The 18,763-nt window shown below is 42.1% G+C and overlaps 1 protein-coding gene across 1 annotated transcript in view; it reads right to left on the bottom strand.

The window, feature by feature from the left end:
- tmtopsa (teleost multiple tissue opsin a) overlaps positions 1 to 18,763 on the bottom strand; it is a 65,295-nt gene that overhangs the window by 17,887 nt on the left and 28,645 nt on the right. Inside the window, exon 3 of the mRNA XM_070974362.1 lies at positions 2,164 to 2,397. Coding sequence (XP_070830463.1) covers positions 2,164 to 2,397 — 234 coding nt within the window. The remainder of the gene's footprint in view (positions 1 to 2,163; positions 2,398 to 18,763) is intronic.

The following is an 18,763-nucleotide window of genomic DNA, read 5'->3' as shown; positions in this document are numbered from 1 at the left end:
GGCCGAACCTGAAACTGCTAAATACAAAGGCTCCAACTGAATGAATCAACAGTCAGCCATCAGCCTGTGGATTTAATTAAATAATACAAACAGCCGAGAGTTGCATGATAAATGTGACACTACTTTTAAGGTCTGCTGTGATTAATTATTTGAGGCTTTGTGTCCCCTAGTCCTTAATTAATAATTTAGTATGTATGTACAGCTAGTTTATAATCAGATATGGTTCTCCACATGTTGGCCACTAGTGGCATAACACGAGGAATGACTGATGAAACACGTCTGATGTTGGAGTTCACTTCCCAACCCTGACTGCCTTTTGGCTTTCATCCTGTCTCCTGTCTCTCTGGCCCTCAAGCCAAAAAAGCATGAGCGGGGCCCTCACTGTCCAGGCAGAGCCCGCTCTCTCTTCTCCTTTCAACTTGTGACAGATGAACAGTCGTGTTTGCAGCATTTCTTCCACTGCTGTGTTGAACTTTGAGACACATGTGACCACAAATGTAAAGGCTCTGAAAACGTATTTTCTTAATGAGCATCTTGCTATACTGAGAATAAATTGATATTGCATATTTGCGTGCACGAGTCAGATTTAACACCATCTGAATGTGAAATCTGATCAAACCACGCTGACTTGGATGCAGCAAGATAACTGAGTTTTGGAGTTTTAAATAATAATAAACCCCAAAATAGGTCTCTTTTATTACTTTGATTGTTGCTTATTTAGTCACAAGTATCTAAGAAATAGTTTGATGTGCTTATTTGCTTTCTGGTGAATACTATCTTAGCTTAGCGTAAAAGGGGAAACAGCTAGTCCGGCTTTGAAGGTAACACGATCCACCGACAAGATTCTCTCAATCTTATTGATGAATGTGATATACCTCATTTGTTTATTCAATAAGATGAAATGTGAAAATTACAATTGGTAGTTTTACATGGGATTATGTGGTGGGGGCAGTAACTGCCTTGAGTCTCGGCTTGTTGCTAAGCTACACTAACCAGCTGCTGACTGTAGACCTGTATTTACCACATCTAACTAACTTATCTAATTATCCACCAGAAAGCAAAGAACTCCCCAAATCTCAAACAATTCCTTCAAATATTTGTTATAATAATAATAATAATAATAATAATAATAATAATAATAATAATAATAATAATAAATCAGTTATCAATTAACTTGCATTTTCCAAAATTTAAAATGTTCTTTTAATGTTACAGACAAATACTTGAAATGCTTGATTTGAAGCTTTCAAATGTTAATATTACTCAAACCTCACATATTGGGGGAATGCACAAATTGAAAAAAGTTCATTGTAGTGATAAACCTAATGTGAAATGACGTGAGCCATGGTGCCATGTGATGTGGACCCGTGTCACTTTTTATTTACCTCCTCACAGGCAACTTAAATGTAATAAAGTAGCAGAATGAGCAAATAACACAATCATAGTCACAGGCCACAACAACAAACTCAAAATAGGAGCTCCCACTTAAAGATAATGACTCCCAAAGTGATTTATCATGTTGTCTAAAGTGGACACGAGCAAAGTCAGGACCTACTGTTAGTTTAATGCTCAAATTGCCTTCATGATATTGCAAATACCCCCGCTAGTTTGACAAGCAGTGAGTAAGTACCAGCAGTTGTTGAGGATCACATGAAAGGCTTGGGTTGTTAAATGTAGCAAGAGATACATCAAAATGCAAACTTGGACAAGATGGAGTAGAGGAGGATCCAGACAGTGACTCCCCTCTCTTCTTATTGAATTGTTGTCATTTGATAGCTCATTACCTCATTGTGACGCTTCTCGATGCACTAACTATAGCACATTAACAGAGGTAGAAATCCATCACACACATGTCGAAATGTAACGTATTATTTCTTCAGTGTGACAGCGCACAATGGGACTTGGGCATTTCTCCTCGAATCAGTTACAAATAGCTAGATACAATGTGACAAAACCACCGTCTTATTCATCACCCGCACACAAGAACATCATTTAGATTAGTCAGTGTCAAGAAGGCACCGTAATGACATCAGAATATAAAACAGTGACTCATTTCCATTATATCAAACCACCGTGACAACAGTGTGAGGCCAGGTGGCCAATTCGTGACACTGGATGATAAAAGGCACTGACCTCAGCCCCAGCCCTCCCTCCCACTCTCACCTGTTTATTCATGAAGACATAGATGACTGGGTTGATGACCGTGCTTGTCTTAGCCAGGACTGAGGGGATGATGCTTGCCTCTGGCGTGACCAAGCCCGGTGGCCCGAAGGTTGCCAGCAGGGCCATGATGCCGTAAGGCAGCCAGCACAACAGGTAGCAGATCACCATAATCACCACCATGAAAAGCACGCGCTGCTCACGTTTCCTGCTCATCGACGCATTGATCCCGCTGACCTGGAGACAGTGAGGGAAGAGAGGGAGAAAATAAGGGGAGGATGGGAAATAAGACTTTGTTGAGCGAGCAATCTCCTGCGATGACACAATGTGTTCAGACATAAAGGTTTTTGACTTTTGCTGCCACAAGGCATCCGAATGTTCCCCTATGGGAGGGAGCTGTTAGAAGAGGACTCCAGCAGCAAAATGCAGGAGCGACAGAATGGAGCGCAGGTCAGACAGGGTGAAGGGAGGGATTGAAAGGCGTACAGAGAGGCGATGAGAGGAGGGGGCAGGGAAACTCATCTCAACATCTGCAGACAGACAGACTCTAATCATCGAGGAGACAGAGGCAGGGGAAGAACAAAACGACTGCTTTGTTGTCGCTGATCATTGGATTCACTGCAAGTCTTGAGCTCAAACACAGATATTAAGTGGCGCAAATACGTTAAGTGATTGCACATCGTTTTCTGACAAAATTACATGGCCACACACACAGTGTAGTTCTGAAATTAAAAGATAATTACAACTCAGCTTTTTGTTTTTTTGTGATTTTGTGATTTTGGGCATCATTCCCATCACGAATAAGATAATGCTCAGATAGAGTCGCAATTAGATCCCAGATCCCTGCCAAGGCTAATAGTCCACTCTTCTGTGATATGCAAATCTGCAAGCACAGCAACAACATACTGTACGACTGGACATACTATTTTTATATTTGTTTGTGAAATATTAGTAGCCAGTTGAAGCTTAGCTTAGCTTAGCACAGAGACTTTAATCTTTTTTGGCACAGTAACTTCCTGGAGTTGCTGCTGGTTGCCTGGCAAACAAAGGAGATATACATTTTTAATTAGTGAGTGTTAGAGTTGCTTTCAGGCAAATTTATTTCTCTTTGGACAGAGACAAGCCAACAACTTCTTCATGTTTCCAGTTGTTATGATAAGCTAAGCTTTGCTGCCTCCGGCTACATGTTTACCATACAGTAAAGAGATGAGATTGGTATCAATCTATTATCGAACTCTCTGCAAGAAAGCAAATATATATTTCCCCAAATGTCAAACTATTTCATCAGCTGCTAAGATCTGGAAACGCTGCAACATTGTCAAACAAAGTCTGACAGGGCAAGAAACACAGGCACTCAGAACATTATAGAGGTACAGCTACTAGTCATTTGGAAGAGAAAACAAAAGTAAATGGTAAAATTACTACTCAAACAGTCATGCCTGCAGTCTAGACTTCATGTTTGACTTTAATCTACTGTACACGTTTTGCACACTCAGTTTTTCCTGTGAAATGAAAAGTGACATGATCTGGCCAAACCGTCAGCTTGTTTACAACCAGTATGATTGTCTGACCACTCGTGTTTCTTACCCCAGACCGTAGCTGAGCAATGGGGCAGGCGGAGCAAATCATCCTCATCCTTCAGTTGAGGGAGCAAAGTATTGGTTTTGCCACCCCACTTTTTGTCTCCTATTAAAAATAAACTTATCAGGTGATTATATATTTAAGCAGCCTATATCTATGGTCATTTTACTCACCTTTTTTTGAGTTTACCTTTACATAATATCGGACAATTTAGCCAGAAGACATTTACAGTTTACCGCCTTTTATTTTATTCCTACACCCCTCAGTGATTTTGTCCAGTTAGGCTAATTTGCTGTCTGATGCAGCCATATTCTGTTACACACATGAACATGGAGGCCAACACACACTCACACACACACTCACCTTCACATGGACAAACTTGCAAACTTAAAAACACCCTCACTCTCCACAAACTTTCACAGTCTCCATTTGTATCTCTGCCTGATGGCTGCATGTCGGCGGCTGTCACTCACCGCCGTTTCACCGCCATGGAAACACACACACACACGCACACACACACACACTGACAGACAGTGGCAGGTTTTCTTTTTTCTTTTTTTTTTGAGGGGGCGGAGGTGAAGTAAGATGGTGGTATTCTAAGAAGGTAGGTACTGATCACATAGTTGTACGCATAGTTTCACGCATACAAGTAAGTCACTCAAAGCAGACAAACAGTGTGACTTAATCAGAACAAAAAACTCCAATAATGAGTCCAATGGTCAGTCGTCATTCTCTTGACAGCTAATTCTCACTCTCTGCTCACCCCTGCATGAAACCTCCATATTTAAGTCTATATATAGATATTTTCATTTGAGCACATGCTGCATGCATGATGAATACATGTTTATGCATGGGTCTGTAAGTTATGATAAGGTATGTTTAGGTGCACCTCTCCACATTGTTCTGTTCACATTATACTGACCGTTCTGTAAACTGCATTCATTTAGACCCCCGTGCTGCCACTCACACTGCAGCATTTGCATGAATATACACATTAATATGGCACTCAGCTTTCACCAGACAGGCAGAGTGTTTGCCTTGCTGCCATAATATGACACAGAGCAAATAAGCGTTGTGGCAGATTAATCAAGCCATGCCAGTGATTGACAGACTCCTTACATTCGTCTTTTACCCCCACCTGAGACTTCCACTAGTCTGCCAATGGGAATTCAGTGTGTTCATGCAAAACATGTATAGACTATTGTATTCAAACTGTGAAGTGTTTACACTCTTACTTTAGCTCCTTTCAGGCAAACTGTGTCATGGTTTGTCAGGAGCTACCAGCTTAGTAATTCTTTTGACAATGGGTTGTGATTTCAGACGGAGGCAGACAAAAGCAGGCTTCTCATTTCTAATGAACAAGCATACATTTTGCCGGCTGAAATGACAACTGTCTCGAGGAGAGTGTACCTGCTGTAGATGGCTAATTAAGCTAACATTAGCTCCAAGAGTTGGTGTCTGTGGTGGCTTTCAAGCTGACTTCTGTAAATGGGAGTCATTAATATGCACTTGATGGCTGTATTGTAATGTGCTTCGTGCAGGCTTTCTGCTGTTCCAGGCAAAAAATCAGTACCCTCACAAGTTGATGACCCGAGTGTAGCACTAGTTTGTCGTAATATTTCAAGTATGATATGGGAAATTAAACAATTTCATCCTAACATAGCCCCGTTTGGCCTCTTAGTTTTCTTGAACAAGACAGATGTGTGGTGGTTATGAGATTTATGCTTTCTTATTGATATTTTCCAACCGTATGTTCACTTTTGACATTACGAAAGCAAAGTGTGTAGGACAGGGACCTCTGATAACAAGTTTGACGAGGGTGCTGGAGTGTAAATTTACTAAAATCGAATAAAGAGCAGGACAGACATAATGCTAACATTAGCCTACTTTCTAATATAGTAGTATAGTACCCAGGAACTTCCACACAGTGGGCAAATGATACACAATGGAGGACATGCTAATGTTTGTAGCATATGTCAGAGCAGTAAATACACTTTTGGTTTTGGAAAAAAAAACAAAACCTTTTGATACTCTTTACCAAGTGTTGCTGTCACCCGAATGCATGGTGCTTAAATATGAGTAAAAGTCCAAAACTTGACAGACCTGCCATGCCTAGTTATACTTCCTAAACTATGATTGGACAGGGGTGTAGTGAACAGTCAATTTCACAGCCTATCACAATGAAGCCACTGGGACAAAATGAATTTGTTTTGAGTCCCTCTCCCATCAAATCTCTAAGTTGGCAGGACAACAGCAGGACAAAAAGTCCAATAATCAAGCTCCTGAGGAGACAGTTTGATTTTTGTCTGGTTTACTAGAAAGAGGCCAGTATGAACTCAAACAAACCAAGTACAAAAATACTTTTAACTTGCAACAACAGCCAATATGTCCATAAAGTGCTAGGTATCCTGCCAGGAGCTGGGTGACAGTTCAGTGCCATCTGTATATTGGATAAGCTGCATGACACATTGGATAAGCTGCCTACGGCTACACACATTTTTGTCTTTTTACCGCCTTCTCGTGTTTTGAAAGTTGTTAGAATCCATCCTTGTTCAGCTGAAAAGGTCGTCTGTCATTTCAGCTCAGAAAAGTTTCAGTTTTACTGCCAGTTTGGCTCCGTTCCCACCCTGTACACTTTCTCACTTTGTCAGCTCTGGAGAATAGGTGGCTAAAAGCTTCAATCTTGGCTCTGATGAAATAAATGAAATGGCAGAGATCACAGACAAATTGAGGAAATGGAGAGTAAGTGGTGAATGATTGCAATCAAAGGCTGGGAGGCTGGTGAAAGGAGCTAGCTTACTAATTGACTGGCCTCACAGAGAAACTGTTTCATATGCTAAACAGCAATCCCCAAAGCCGTATTATTAATATTTATGTGTTGCATCCATGTGACGGCACAAATCTGTTGCAGCCTTTTGTCAAAATGTTGACGACTACAAGCTTGGTAATGAGCATCAAAATAAACAGTAAGTTTTTGATGATGGACGACATGATGTTGCACTAAGGAGGCAGTGAACTGAGAACAGCAGCCCCTTTCTTTTTAGCTCCGCGTCGTGACAGTTTGAAATAGAGTTGTAGATTACGGGCAGCGGCCCAGCGCAGCACTGATGCTCACAGAGTGTGGATAGACGGGTGGAAAAGAATTTGTCAAGGACGGTTTGATGGGAAATCTTTGTCAAGAGAGAATATCTTCACAGCGTTCACTGACTAAATTAAATATCCGGTGGCTAATTTTCCTTTGCGACGACAGAAGGAGCATTGTCTCCTCTTGAGTCCCTAGCGAGCTGTCGGTTTTTCGACAGATCATTTGGCCGATGTGCTGCAATGTTAAAATTAGTTTTGAATCAAACTAAAAGGAACAGTAGATTAAATGTTGAGGTAAATTAAATGGCTTTGAGCTTTAATTATGTGTGTCTGTGAGTGCTTCGACTCTCAGCGTGTCCATGTTTGTACCTTGTCTTTTTTCCTGTGTCACACACCAGCACATAATCAAATTGCAAATGTTCAGTGTGTATGTGTGTGTTATTAAAGATGGCTCTGTTCTAGTCAAGTGACCCAGGAGGCCGTGACAGTGAGCCAGCACGCACGATACCAGGAACCTGCCACCGAAGCAGCTAAATGGAATCCAGCCATCAATAATTTCATTAATTGAACTTCCTTTTCCTACTCTGACTTGTCAAAATCTCCTCAGAGGAAAAAGGCCTATGTAAGCTAGTGTCATATTTATCAAACATTGGATGAAGTACCGAGACGCAGCAGCCAACTCTCTCATGAAAGCTGCTCAGTCAGCGTGTGAAGTTCCCATCAGCTCCTACTTGTATTCTCTGCCAGCCTGCATGATTGACATGAAACTAATACCTTCTACTGGACCTAATGGGTCAGACTATGATGATTTAATTATTGATGATGAAGAAGAAGTTTTTCAGTGTGTGTGTTGAAGCAGCTGTGCAGCTGTTTTCCTTGTATTGGTGCCCAGTGCCTTATGTGACTTGCAGTTTAGACCTTGGCCACTACATTGATTGAGTCTGTTCTCATGGAATTGTTATGAGTACTTTGATCAGAAAAGACATTCATCCCTGTTTAAAAAGTACTGGCACAGCTGAAAGAAACTCAACAATTCATGGCTGCAAGATGGGCTGAATGTTGACACATGGAGGACAGACGATCAAGAAAACCACTTAACTGCCAGGCCTGAAGGAGTGTGACGTGTAGTACATGTGGAAATCAGGATCAAAAATCTGCAAATGAATTTTGCTTGATTAACATTTCTGCTTAAAAGCACAAAAATCTCCTTAAATATCAGATTGAGGGGGCAAAAAGCAATGTCATCTGCCAACCCCTCATGTTTACTGCATACTGCTGCATGGATAAGGCTATGTGAATGTGCCTGTCTGAATAGGAGAGACGTGTATGACAGTGATTGTGTGTTTTGTGGGTTTTCCTTCTTGTTGCCTGTCTAAATGCTTGCATCAGTGCGCTTTGTGCCATGCAGACATTTGCTCCTCCAGATGACACTGAGGCTGACATTAAGAGCGCGCTTTCAATATGTGTCAGCCATGTCGTCCCTCAGTGGGACAAGACAAGTCACTCTATGGTCTTGTGCTGTCACACTGGCGCTGAGTGTAGAAATTTCCTATCTGTAGGCAAAGCCATCTATTCTAATCACAGCATGTCACATGTAAGAGGCTGAATAATGGTGTGTGAAGTGAGAGAGATGGATAAACTGGATTGTGTCATTTGAGAAATGTGACAGTTACATTTTACTGTCAGCATTTAACTGTTCACACTTCATGTTCAGAGGAGGGTTTTACAAGAAGTGAATGGTGAAATCAGTTCCTGTACATGCCTTTAACAATAAGCACTGGACAGATATGAAGTGAGCTCTCTGTAAGGCACCCACTGGTCTTCTTGAAGAGACTGCAGAAAATAAGAAGGCATTTCTCTCTGCTGAGCGGAGACGGAAGGTTATTCCACCCCAGACAGGCAGAGAGAAATGCAGCCGAAAACAGTGATGACCTGGTCTTCTCACAGAGGGGGACGTTGCAGGTAGCGGCAGAATTTAGAGCGCCATTGGTTCAGGCCGCAGCTCCATTATGATTAGCATCATTCAAGGATGTGAAGAGTTGAAGGACATGCAAGAATTGAGGGAATTGTGGATGAGTTTCTGTTTAAAAGAATATTTCAGCAGCCTGACTGCAGTTGGTCTTGCAGCGGTCGAGGCGAGGATGATTTAAGTTTTGGGAAAGAGTCGAACAGAGTCCTGGGTGGGGAACGATCAGATTTGATGGATTTTTTTGGAAGATGTAGCCCCCATACTTCAGTTGTGGTTGCATTGTGGAGTTTGTATGTCAGTTCCTTGTCTAGAATCAAGTGAGGGCTCCAGCTGGCTTTAGGCACTAGTCGTTATAGTCTTGTCAGTGGTGATGGAAAGGTCTAGTAGGCGGCGGAAAGTGCTGCAGAGTCCAAACATCCATCCTGTTTATTTTTCAAGGAGAGCAGTTCACAGTCCATATTTGGCATATTCTGTAGCCTATACTGTATATATTGAATTATACACCAGGGCAGCTGGAAAAGAGAAATTAAATGCTTTGAGTACTTTACAAGCCAAAATTTAAAAGACGGTTCTTGCTTCATCCAGCAGTCTCTGAATGGTTTGGTACGTTTATCTGAATTTAAACAACATTTGCATTTCATGAGTTCAAGCAGAGACACAGAAAGAGAAATACTAAAGTGAACATTTTTATTGGTTCTAATTTGCAATACGAGCTAAATCAATAGCAGAAAACCAGCAAGAGGGAATATGTTGACTCAACGTTTGCGACTGCCTGCCTTGCGCTCCTTCCAGTGGTCTGTCGAATTGGCCATAAAATTGTGGTTTATGGGGACTGGGCACGGGGACAGACTCGGCCAATGGAAAAGATATTTTTATTGGAAAACATTGGCACTAAAGCTGGCCAGAGGCTTGATATATATGTATAGAAATAGATATAATCTCTACATACAATCTAGAGAAAACAATACGGTATAATTTACTAAGAATTCTTCATTAAGAAACTCAAATTCAAAGTTGTCGCTACCTTGTATTTACTACGTTGTATCAGTTCGGCTACAATTGCTTTCATTTTCTACTCTTCAGCTGCCATCTTTCTCCAGTTATGTGAAAGTATATTCAGTGTACACTTGAACTGGTATTAATTTCTCTCTGGACTCCCACTTCAACGGACTCTTTTAGCACAAATGACCATTTTCACTTCGACCGACACTTCACCACTTTCAGCAATTTCCCTTCAACATATACTTCAGTCCGGGCTTACGTTTAAGTTGACACTTCAGCTTAATGCAGTGCTGAACTACACTTCATCTGAAGTGTTCTTTCAGTCCCTCCATTTTAACTGCCGCTTCATCTTCTTTGACTTCCACTTCAACTAAAATTTCAACTTTTTTCAATATTTTAACAATTTCAAATGTTTCAACTGCAAAATTTCAGCAGCAAGCACATGTTACACTCATCTTCTTCCAAATAAAATGCGTCAAAAAAACTGCGTTAGATTAGTTTGGAACATATCCTATCCATACTACACCGAATTAACTTCCAGAATTGTATTTCTGTCTTCTGCTTTGTTTCAAAAATACATTTTTCAGGTTTGAGCACCAGATAATCCTTATTTGGAGGCAGGCAGTGAAAGGGAAAACAACAGCAGGTTATTTCAAAACATGCATGAAATGCTCAAATTACCGGCTTGGATGCAATAAGCCGTGTGAAACCTCAGGTTCAGCATGCATTTGTCTTCGTGTGGTCGTCCTCTCTGAAGCCTCATGACACACTGGAGGGATCAGCTTCTTTTTTTATCAGTGTAATCAGATAATAGAGTGAATAGAGCTGTGAGCAGCTCTTTTGAGGGTAAAGTCTCTGTCTGCCGAGATGGATTTCACAGTTTTTCTCAGTCGCTTTGGTACATTTCTCAGATCAGAATTGAAATTCTCAAAACTACTTGTTCAATCTTCACATCATTGTGTCACATGTGCACATCAAAAAAGCAGTTTCTCATTTCTTTGAACAAGTCCTAAATGCTTGGTTACATCCATGCAAATGATTGTGTACAATTCTCTGCTGTTTCCTGCATTATCAATTGCTTATGTCATGTTGATCAAAATGTATTATAATGGGTCTCTGTTGAATAGTCTCACCCCCCACAACATTTAGGCATTAGTTCATCGCAGTCTTTACATGCAAAATGGTTGAACAAGTTGTCATAATATGTCAAGCATATTTCTATACATTTCCACTAGACTTTTTTTCTAAATCTGTCCTGAATTGGTAAATTGCTCGCAGGTGACTTTCTCTAATGAAGGGAAATTTGTGGAACTTTACGAAGGTAAAGGAAGACCACACTGTAATTCCTATAGCACTGCATGTACAGTTTTTGGAGATTGTCCTATGTTCACATTTCTACGTTTGTTTTATTATTTTTTTTCTTTGTGCTGTGCAGTGCTTTCTTTTCCTTTCTGTATTGCAATGACATGGTCTGTCAACAAATGACAGTACAAACAGTAAAAGCGTGAATGTGAATCTTGTCCAGTCTCTTGCAATCAATCTCCCACATACACTAAGGTGTAACTCACAATTTACAATAATTGTCATTAAAACTTTAGCCATAGTTTACATCAGAACATCCCTCCAGAGTACACTGTTATACTGACAACATGACTAAGCAATCTGACTGTCTTATCTGTACACATTGACACAAGGACTTGTCATTCTGATGGCACTGACATGTTCATGGACACAGATATTTACTTTTGAGAGATAAACTAATGATTTTGAGCAAGTAACTGCCTTTTGCAGGTAATCAATGGTGTTTTGCTATTTGTACGAATTGTTTTGAGAAATGCACTTACTGTTTTGCAAATGTCGAGGATGATTCGTGAAATGTACCAAAGCCACTGAGAAAAACTGTAAGATTGCAATTATATCGTATTATGCTATTACAACCACATATTTTTTTCATTCTCATTTGCTCATGATATAATTTATGATTTAGATCCTTAAATCCGAGTCACAAAGGAAACATTCATGTCAGTCTGTCAGACACTAAAGACATGATAACCTTGGCTTAGGGTATCTTTTCATCTTTCTGTGCTGAAGCTGAGTGTTGTGGTGTTTTTTGGAGGAGCATCAGGACAGAGTGTGAGTCTGTGTTTGATATCCGGCCAGCAGGCACGTGTGAGGTCCCCAGTGTGGAGGATATGTCACCTCCAGCAAACACACATAGAACTGGTAAATCAACACACAACTCAGACTGTTTCCATTTTAACAACTGCTCTGACAAGAACTGTTGAGTCATTACGTACCAAAGCTTGCTTCCACACACCCTACAGTACTCACTCTGTGTTTCTGCTTTGTTATCAGCTCTCCACTCTTTCAGTTTCATCCTCACAGTTTCATTTACCCAATTCCAGATGTTCCTCGTCTCTTTTCTTTCTCTCGCTTTATCGAAAGATTTTCTGACAATTACCTCCTCCTGTCTCTTATGCCTGCATTAGCTCTGGTACAAATGTGGCTGTGTTTACTTGCTGATATCTATAATTGTATCATGAAAAGCAGATTGAATGAAACAATGAGAGCATTCAACACAAGAGCACTTTATAGCCTGCGAGCCTCACAGGGAAAAGACTTGGTCACTGCCGGTAACCACAGAGTGATCACACCAGATGCCCCCAACTCCTCCACACATCCAACACCCACACACACAACCACATTAGTGCACTCTAAATGTTATTAATTAATCCACATAATCAGTTAATGGAGTCTTCAGGTCGGCTAACTGGATTACATGGATGTAGCTGGTGGCTGCCAGACCGGCTGCTAAAAATCACCTCAGCCCTGGGAGGATGGTGGCAGTCAGTACCTCCTGTGCCTTCCCCAGCTGCTGCCTGCCCTCCCTCCCACCCACAACAGCACCAGACACTGGCTATTAGACTGTGAGATTGGTGGTGGCGGCGATGCGACAGAAAGCAGGCGGTATGGGCCAGACATGGAGGTGAGAACAGGCAGAGGAAGATGGAGGGGGAGTGGGAAGAGTGAGACGTAATGGAGAGAGGTTGTTTTTTTGTTTTTTTGAGAGGTACAGTAAAAGCATACAGGAGGAAGGAGTTGGGATCAGTGCAGCAGAGAGAAACAAGAGAGGTGAGGAGGGAGAGTGAACATACCAAAGGGGGAGAAATGGAGTCACGTAAGGAGGAGCTATTTAGAACTGTTTCTAGTCTAATTGTTAATGGCAAATCAGTGGAGAGACTAAAGTGCCGTTCACTCTCTCCTGCTTTTTGTCTCTCTATCCTAATTTTGGGAAGTTGTTGTGGGAGTTTGCCCCCATGCTGTAACCAGCAGGTGAGGCTTCCAGCTTGGCCAGCGCTCACTGGCTCGAGAAATGTGCAGCAGCTGCAGCCATGTTTGCCTTGCCAGTTAGACAAACACGCACACACAACTTTAAAAGAGAAGGCTGCCATGTGAGTGCTGTCAGTGAAGCAAGCTGAAACAAATAACCCTCTCTGACTGTCTTCTTTAAGCGTATATACCCTTGGAGACTCTAGAGAAAATGGAGACCCAAGACGAATCATTTGAAGCAATTAACATCTACCACGTAAGGAGAATTTCTTTGCGAGCATGCGCTATCAACCCGTGTGAAACTCCCGGGGGAGGTGAGCTGGAGTAGTTTTGGAACACTGCACTGCCTCGACCAGGAAAGAAAGATTAGAAGGCATTTTCTGAGTGCCTTTACGGTAAACTCTGACTCCCTATCTTCTTCAGTTTTTTACAAGAAGCGTTTTCCCATTTTCAAGTCTATAAATCAGCTGCATCTAACTCTGAAAAAGAGAGCCAACAACTCATCTTGGGATTGTTGAAAGTGACTGAAGTGATGTGGAGAGGAACAAAATAGGAGATGTGTGATCATTGCAGGCAACTCTGTCTTAAAGTTCATTTAACGAGGAGGAAACTTCTGAACTTCTAATGCCACAGGTCTTAACTTAGGCAACTCACCCCCATAAAAACTGTTCATAACGGATAGCTAGAGTTTCTTTTTCTAAACATTTAACACGAGTGTATGGTGTGGTTTCAAAACACCCCCCGACTTCTGGCTTCTGACTGAAAGCCAGGGCTTTACAAGAACTACAGTGCAGAGATTGTAAGCATAATAAAAGTGGCTCATTTTGTTTCAGGCGTCGCTGTAATAGCTGATTATTCACAAGTTAAAAAGTGAAACCTTGTCGGTGTTCCTTTGGAAAAATCCTCTGTACTGTGTGATTTCTCTCCCGTTGGCAGGCCTGTGACAGCTTAAACTGCACCACGATATCAAAGCTAAGTCGAATCCTGGCATCAGAACATGAACGCCTCAGAAAGCGACATCCCCACCAATCTCATTGCACTTTTCGCCCTTCCATCATCTTCCCCCTCGCTCTGCCAGCGGAGGGAAAAACGCAGTCACTAAGACAAGACGTTCAACTAATGCTGAGAGTCACATTAAAACATGTTGGCGATTGCGCGAGTGACAGCTCTCCTCTGAAATTACTCACTTGAAGTGGGAGAGAGAGAGAAGGGAATGGCTCTTGAAGCCAATCCTGACAGTACTGTTGGGGCACACACACACACTCACTGTACAGAAATATACACTCAGATGTATACATCCACTCTGCATGCAAATATAGGCGCAAGAACTTCCTTATTAAAATAGACACCCAGATATATAAAAACACAAACATAAGGCACTCAACTCAAATTTAAACACACACCTGGGCGCCCAGACAGTCAGTCAGCACACACACACACACACACACACACACACACACACACACACACACACACACACACACACACACACACACACACACACACACACAGATACATTAGGGGAAAAGACATAGCCACAGCACTTTCGCCTAGCTTGTTTTGCCTCAGCATTGTGAGACTTCTGAGTCGGCCTGGATGTTCTGCCAGCGCAGTTGTTGGCTGCTAAACATGATTGATCGCAGATTTTGTGTCTGCTGCATTAGTCCTGTACACCACCAGCCTCCTGTGGCCTGCCAAACACTATGCCTGCCTGTCGCCCATCAAAGGGCCTCTCTCAGCAAGAATCCTCAACGCTCCACTGAGTCGCTTTACAAACACTCACTGTCCCCCTCCTCCTCCTCCTCCTCCCTGCCTTTCCATATCCCCGCGTTCCTTCCCTCCACCTGCTCTGTCTCTTCTCCCCTCGCCGCCGCATCGAGGTGTCTGCAAGGTCGTGCAAAAAAAGGAGCATGATTGTAACTTTTATTGAATGAGGGGAGAGTCAAGTAAATCTGTGCAGCCCTGGGGAATAAGCATCACCAGCTGCTTTCCACAGACAAACAACTTGTAAGGGAGGGAATCAGGAATCAAATTGAGGGTGAGGCCGTCGGGCTGCTGGGAGAATTCAGGGTAGGATGCAGTGAATGCAAGGTTGGTGCAGGTGAATGTGTGTGTGTGGGGGTATGCTGAGATGGAGTGCCGGTACATTCATTTTCATTTGGAATAACAACACTCTGAGGACCTAAGGGAGAGGAGGGCACTGTACAGGCAATGTAGAATTGACTTGTTGAATTGTGGACCTAAAGGGCTTTTTTCACACTTAGATTGCTTTTGGTAACATCTGGAGGTCCTGCTTCTTGTCCTTGCCTCCTGCAGCTCTGAAGTGACTCTAGATTGAGAGGTGCAGAAAAAAATCAAGGGACCGAACTTTTCATCCGACGTCAAAAGTTCTTGATAGAGTTCACCAAATGGAGAGAACAAAATGAATCTTATCCGCTGGATGTGAGCAAGGTGTCAAAGATGAGTTCATAGCAGCCCTGACACATGCCTGCGGTTGGTAAACATAACTGACGTCTCTGACATCAAGAATGCTTCACATCCTGATCCTAAACCATTCAGTATGAACTTCTACCTGCATTAAACTGAAGAAAAGAGCCCCACCAGAAGATAAATTTGATGTAAGGTGGAAGCCTGGGGGAAAATTGTCACTTCACTGAACTAAACTGGGCTCTTATAGGTTTTTATCTGTATGACTGGGTTGAAAGAGTATTTAATTCCAACTCTTTTGGTGGGTTTGTCCAAATTGAGACCCAATAGCTGGCTGGCTCAATCAAATTTACTGACACAAATAGCGACACACACGTATGAATTCACACAAAGACGAGGAAAGATTTGAATTTGGTCATGGACGCACTCATTCAGAGAGTGAGTGAGTGTGAATAAACTGGAGAAATTGCTTGACCGTTAGTACTTCCCTCTATGCAACTTGAACAGTGGTGTGGAATGTGAAAATGAGAAAATTGGCATCCAATGAGTCCGGATGTCTGGAAAGTTCAAGCATTTTCTGACATTGCAGATAATTTGTTAGAACTATTTTCACAAACTGTCAAAGATACGCGACAGAGGAGTTTGGCAGCACCTTGCATATAGAGGAGACCTAATGACCTCAGTGAGTTTTAAAGCTGGAGCTTTCAAAGAGTCCAGTTCAATAGTCACGCCCCTTAGAACCCAATTACCACTGTTTCCAGTGTCAGGACAGCCAAACCCAAAAAACAGAAGGGCAGGATTCTACTTGATACTACTTCTATTCTACTTCCCGTGCATGTGTGGGTTCTCTCCGGGTACTCCGGCTTCCTCCCACAGACCAAAAACAGGTTCATTAGGTTAATTCGTGACTCTAAAATTGCCCCTAGGTGTGAGTGTGAGTGTGAATGGTTGTTTGTCTTGTATGTTGCCCTGCGATCGACTGGCGACCGGTTCAGGGTGTACCTCGCCTCTCGCCCATTGACAGCTGGGATAGGCTCCAGCCCCCCCGCAACCCCGAAAGGGATAGGCGGTATAGAAAATGGATGGATGGATGGATGGATGGATGGATGGATGGATGGATGGATGGATGGATGGATGGATGGATGGATGGATGGATAAAATTAAAGCAGCAGTGTCCCATGATACCCTGACCTTTTGTCTGTAGTATGGGTCAAGCTCAGAAAACCGTGGACACCTACAATTCCAACAATGCAACTCTGCAGGATGTTTGGTTAGACCCTGATGACATCATCAGTTATTTTCTGACTCTCCCTTCAGAGCCGCAGAAGACATTATACAAAGTGCAGAGATTATTTACATGATTCGTAATCTCATGATGAACAAACTGAACTTCATTAACTCGTGGAATGTCCCTATAACCTTTAAGACCCTTTGGGGTAGGAGTGAAAAGACTCTCTGGACCATGTGCTCTCAGTTCATTTTTCTTTCCAAATATGGTGAACCCAAAGGATACCTGCCACCTGACCACGCCCACCTTACCTGCTGGGTAAGGGGGTGGAGACTATAAATTGTTTGCTCACCCTGCCAGTCATCCTTTGCACTCCCTGCCAGCACTCCAGTATATCCACATATCCTGATGTGTGTGTGTCTTCAATGTTAACATGAGTGGTCATTCATCATTTTGATTGTTTATTTGTATGCCTTTTGTGGTGGCTTTGCTGACATGTGCTCTGCTGCCCTAATCTCTTTGTTCCCAGACATGTGCCAGGAGCCATGTAAGAAGATTGTTTGTTGCTTGACCGTTTGTGTAAATGTATCCATAATGGATACAGTTTGTTGATATGGTTCATTGATGCCTGGTGGATATGCAGTTTGTATATATGGTTGTTTACATTTCATGTTAGTAATTGGAGACATGATTGTAGTTTCATGTTGTTTTATTGAGTGACACATGATTTGATTTATTTGTGATTATTCCTATGATCGCATCTGCGAGCTTGTTCTAGCGCTGTTTTCGAGGAGACGTGGTTTCCTTCTCTTTGCGGGTCACGTTCTACCCCCGTCCTCTTGACAGTGATGGATGGGCTGTCATATGGCTCGCGGTCTTTTTGGATCACGTTAGGAGTTCGAACTCGTCAAGCAGAGGACAACGAAGGGACCATCCTTCGAGTCTCATGGACAGTTCCCTCTTTGTGGCATGCAGCCAATGAGGTATCTTATTATTTGTTTGTATACTGTTTCGTCCTGTTAGCTACATGCAATGCATATTGTGTGGTTTGATGATGTGGTCAGTAGCTAATTTGCTAAATGTATTGTTCTGCACAGTTTTCAAAGTGTTGATGAAGATTTGGAGGCTTCATGAAACCAGTTCAAGAAAACTGCTTGTGTTCGTTGTGCCTGGGGGGAATTACAGTTTGACTGTTTAGTTGTGAATTGTATATTTACACATAGACTTATTTGTTGTTTCTTGTTTGATTGACCACCTGCTCTTTAATTGTGATTGTATTGTCTCTTGACATTAAGAAATCACAACCATCAAAGACCAAATCAAAGATTAATAAAAGCCACTGGTGTTGCCTCGAAACCTGCCTTCTCCCTTGCCTAATTTCATCACTCCACTCCTCGCCATTGACGTCTTGAGACTCTGTTTGCCCACCACACACTCACTCTCCCTGAACCACATCACCCCTACAGTTTCTTCAAGGAGGAAATAGGCTTATATCGGTTAAACAAGACCGGTGGTGAACCTGTGTCTGTTGGGAAATTGGGAGGCTCTGTTATGCTTGTTACTTCAGAAGGCTAGGTGCCGATTGGCAGAGTGTGCACAAGAGGCGAAATACTTGCTCTAGCCCTCGCCTATTAAGTCTCAAGTTGCTGACAGCCACTGTATTAAAGGCATAAGAAGAGTGTGGACAACAAGTTTCTGTTTTCATCCTTAGTGTTATCTTATTTTTACTTGTTTTTATGCTCATTCTACACATTTCTATGTGCAGTTTGTTGTAAAGTATTTTGAGCTACAATTTTAGTATGAAAAGTGCTTTATAAATATATATTATCATTATTAATAATAACAGTAAAATGTACAGTGAAACTCTTACAGACTTCCACTGAGCTCATTGCTCAGTGTGTCCTGCCTAAAACACCAGCACACACACAAGGTGTATGTGTGTGACGATTCCCCTCTGTGTGGTTTTAAACACATTTGGTATG

Source organism: Chaetodon trifascialis, chromosome 11 (assembly GCF_039877785.1).
Source record: "Chaetodon trifascialis isolate fChaTrf1 chromosome 11, fChaTrf1.hap1, whole genome shotgun sequence".
In the NCBI taxonomy this organism is placed as follows: Eukaryota; Metazoa; Chordata; class Actinopteri; order Chaetodontiformes; family Chaetodontidae; genus Chaetodon; species Chaetodon trifascialis.
The sequence above is the reverse complement of the archived record's forward strand: the minus strand, read 5'-3'. Positions and strand labels throughout refer to the sequence as shown.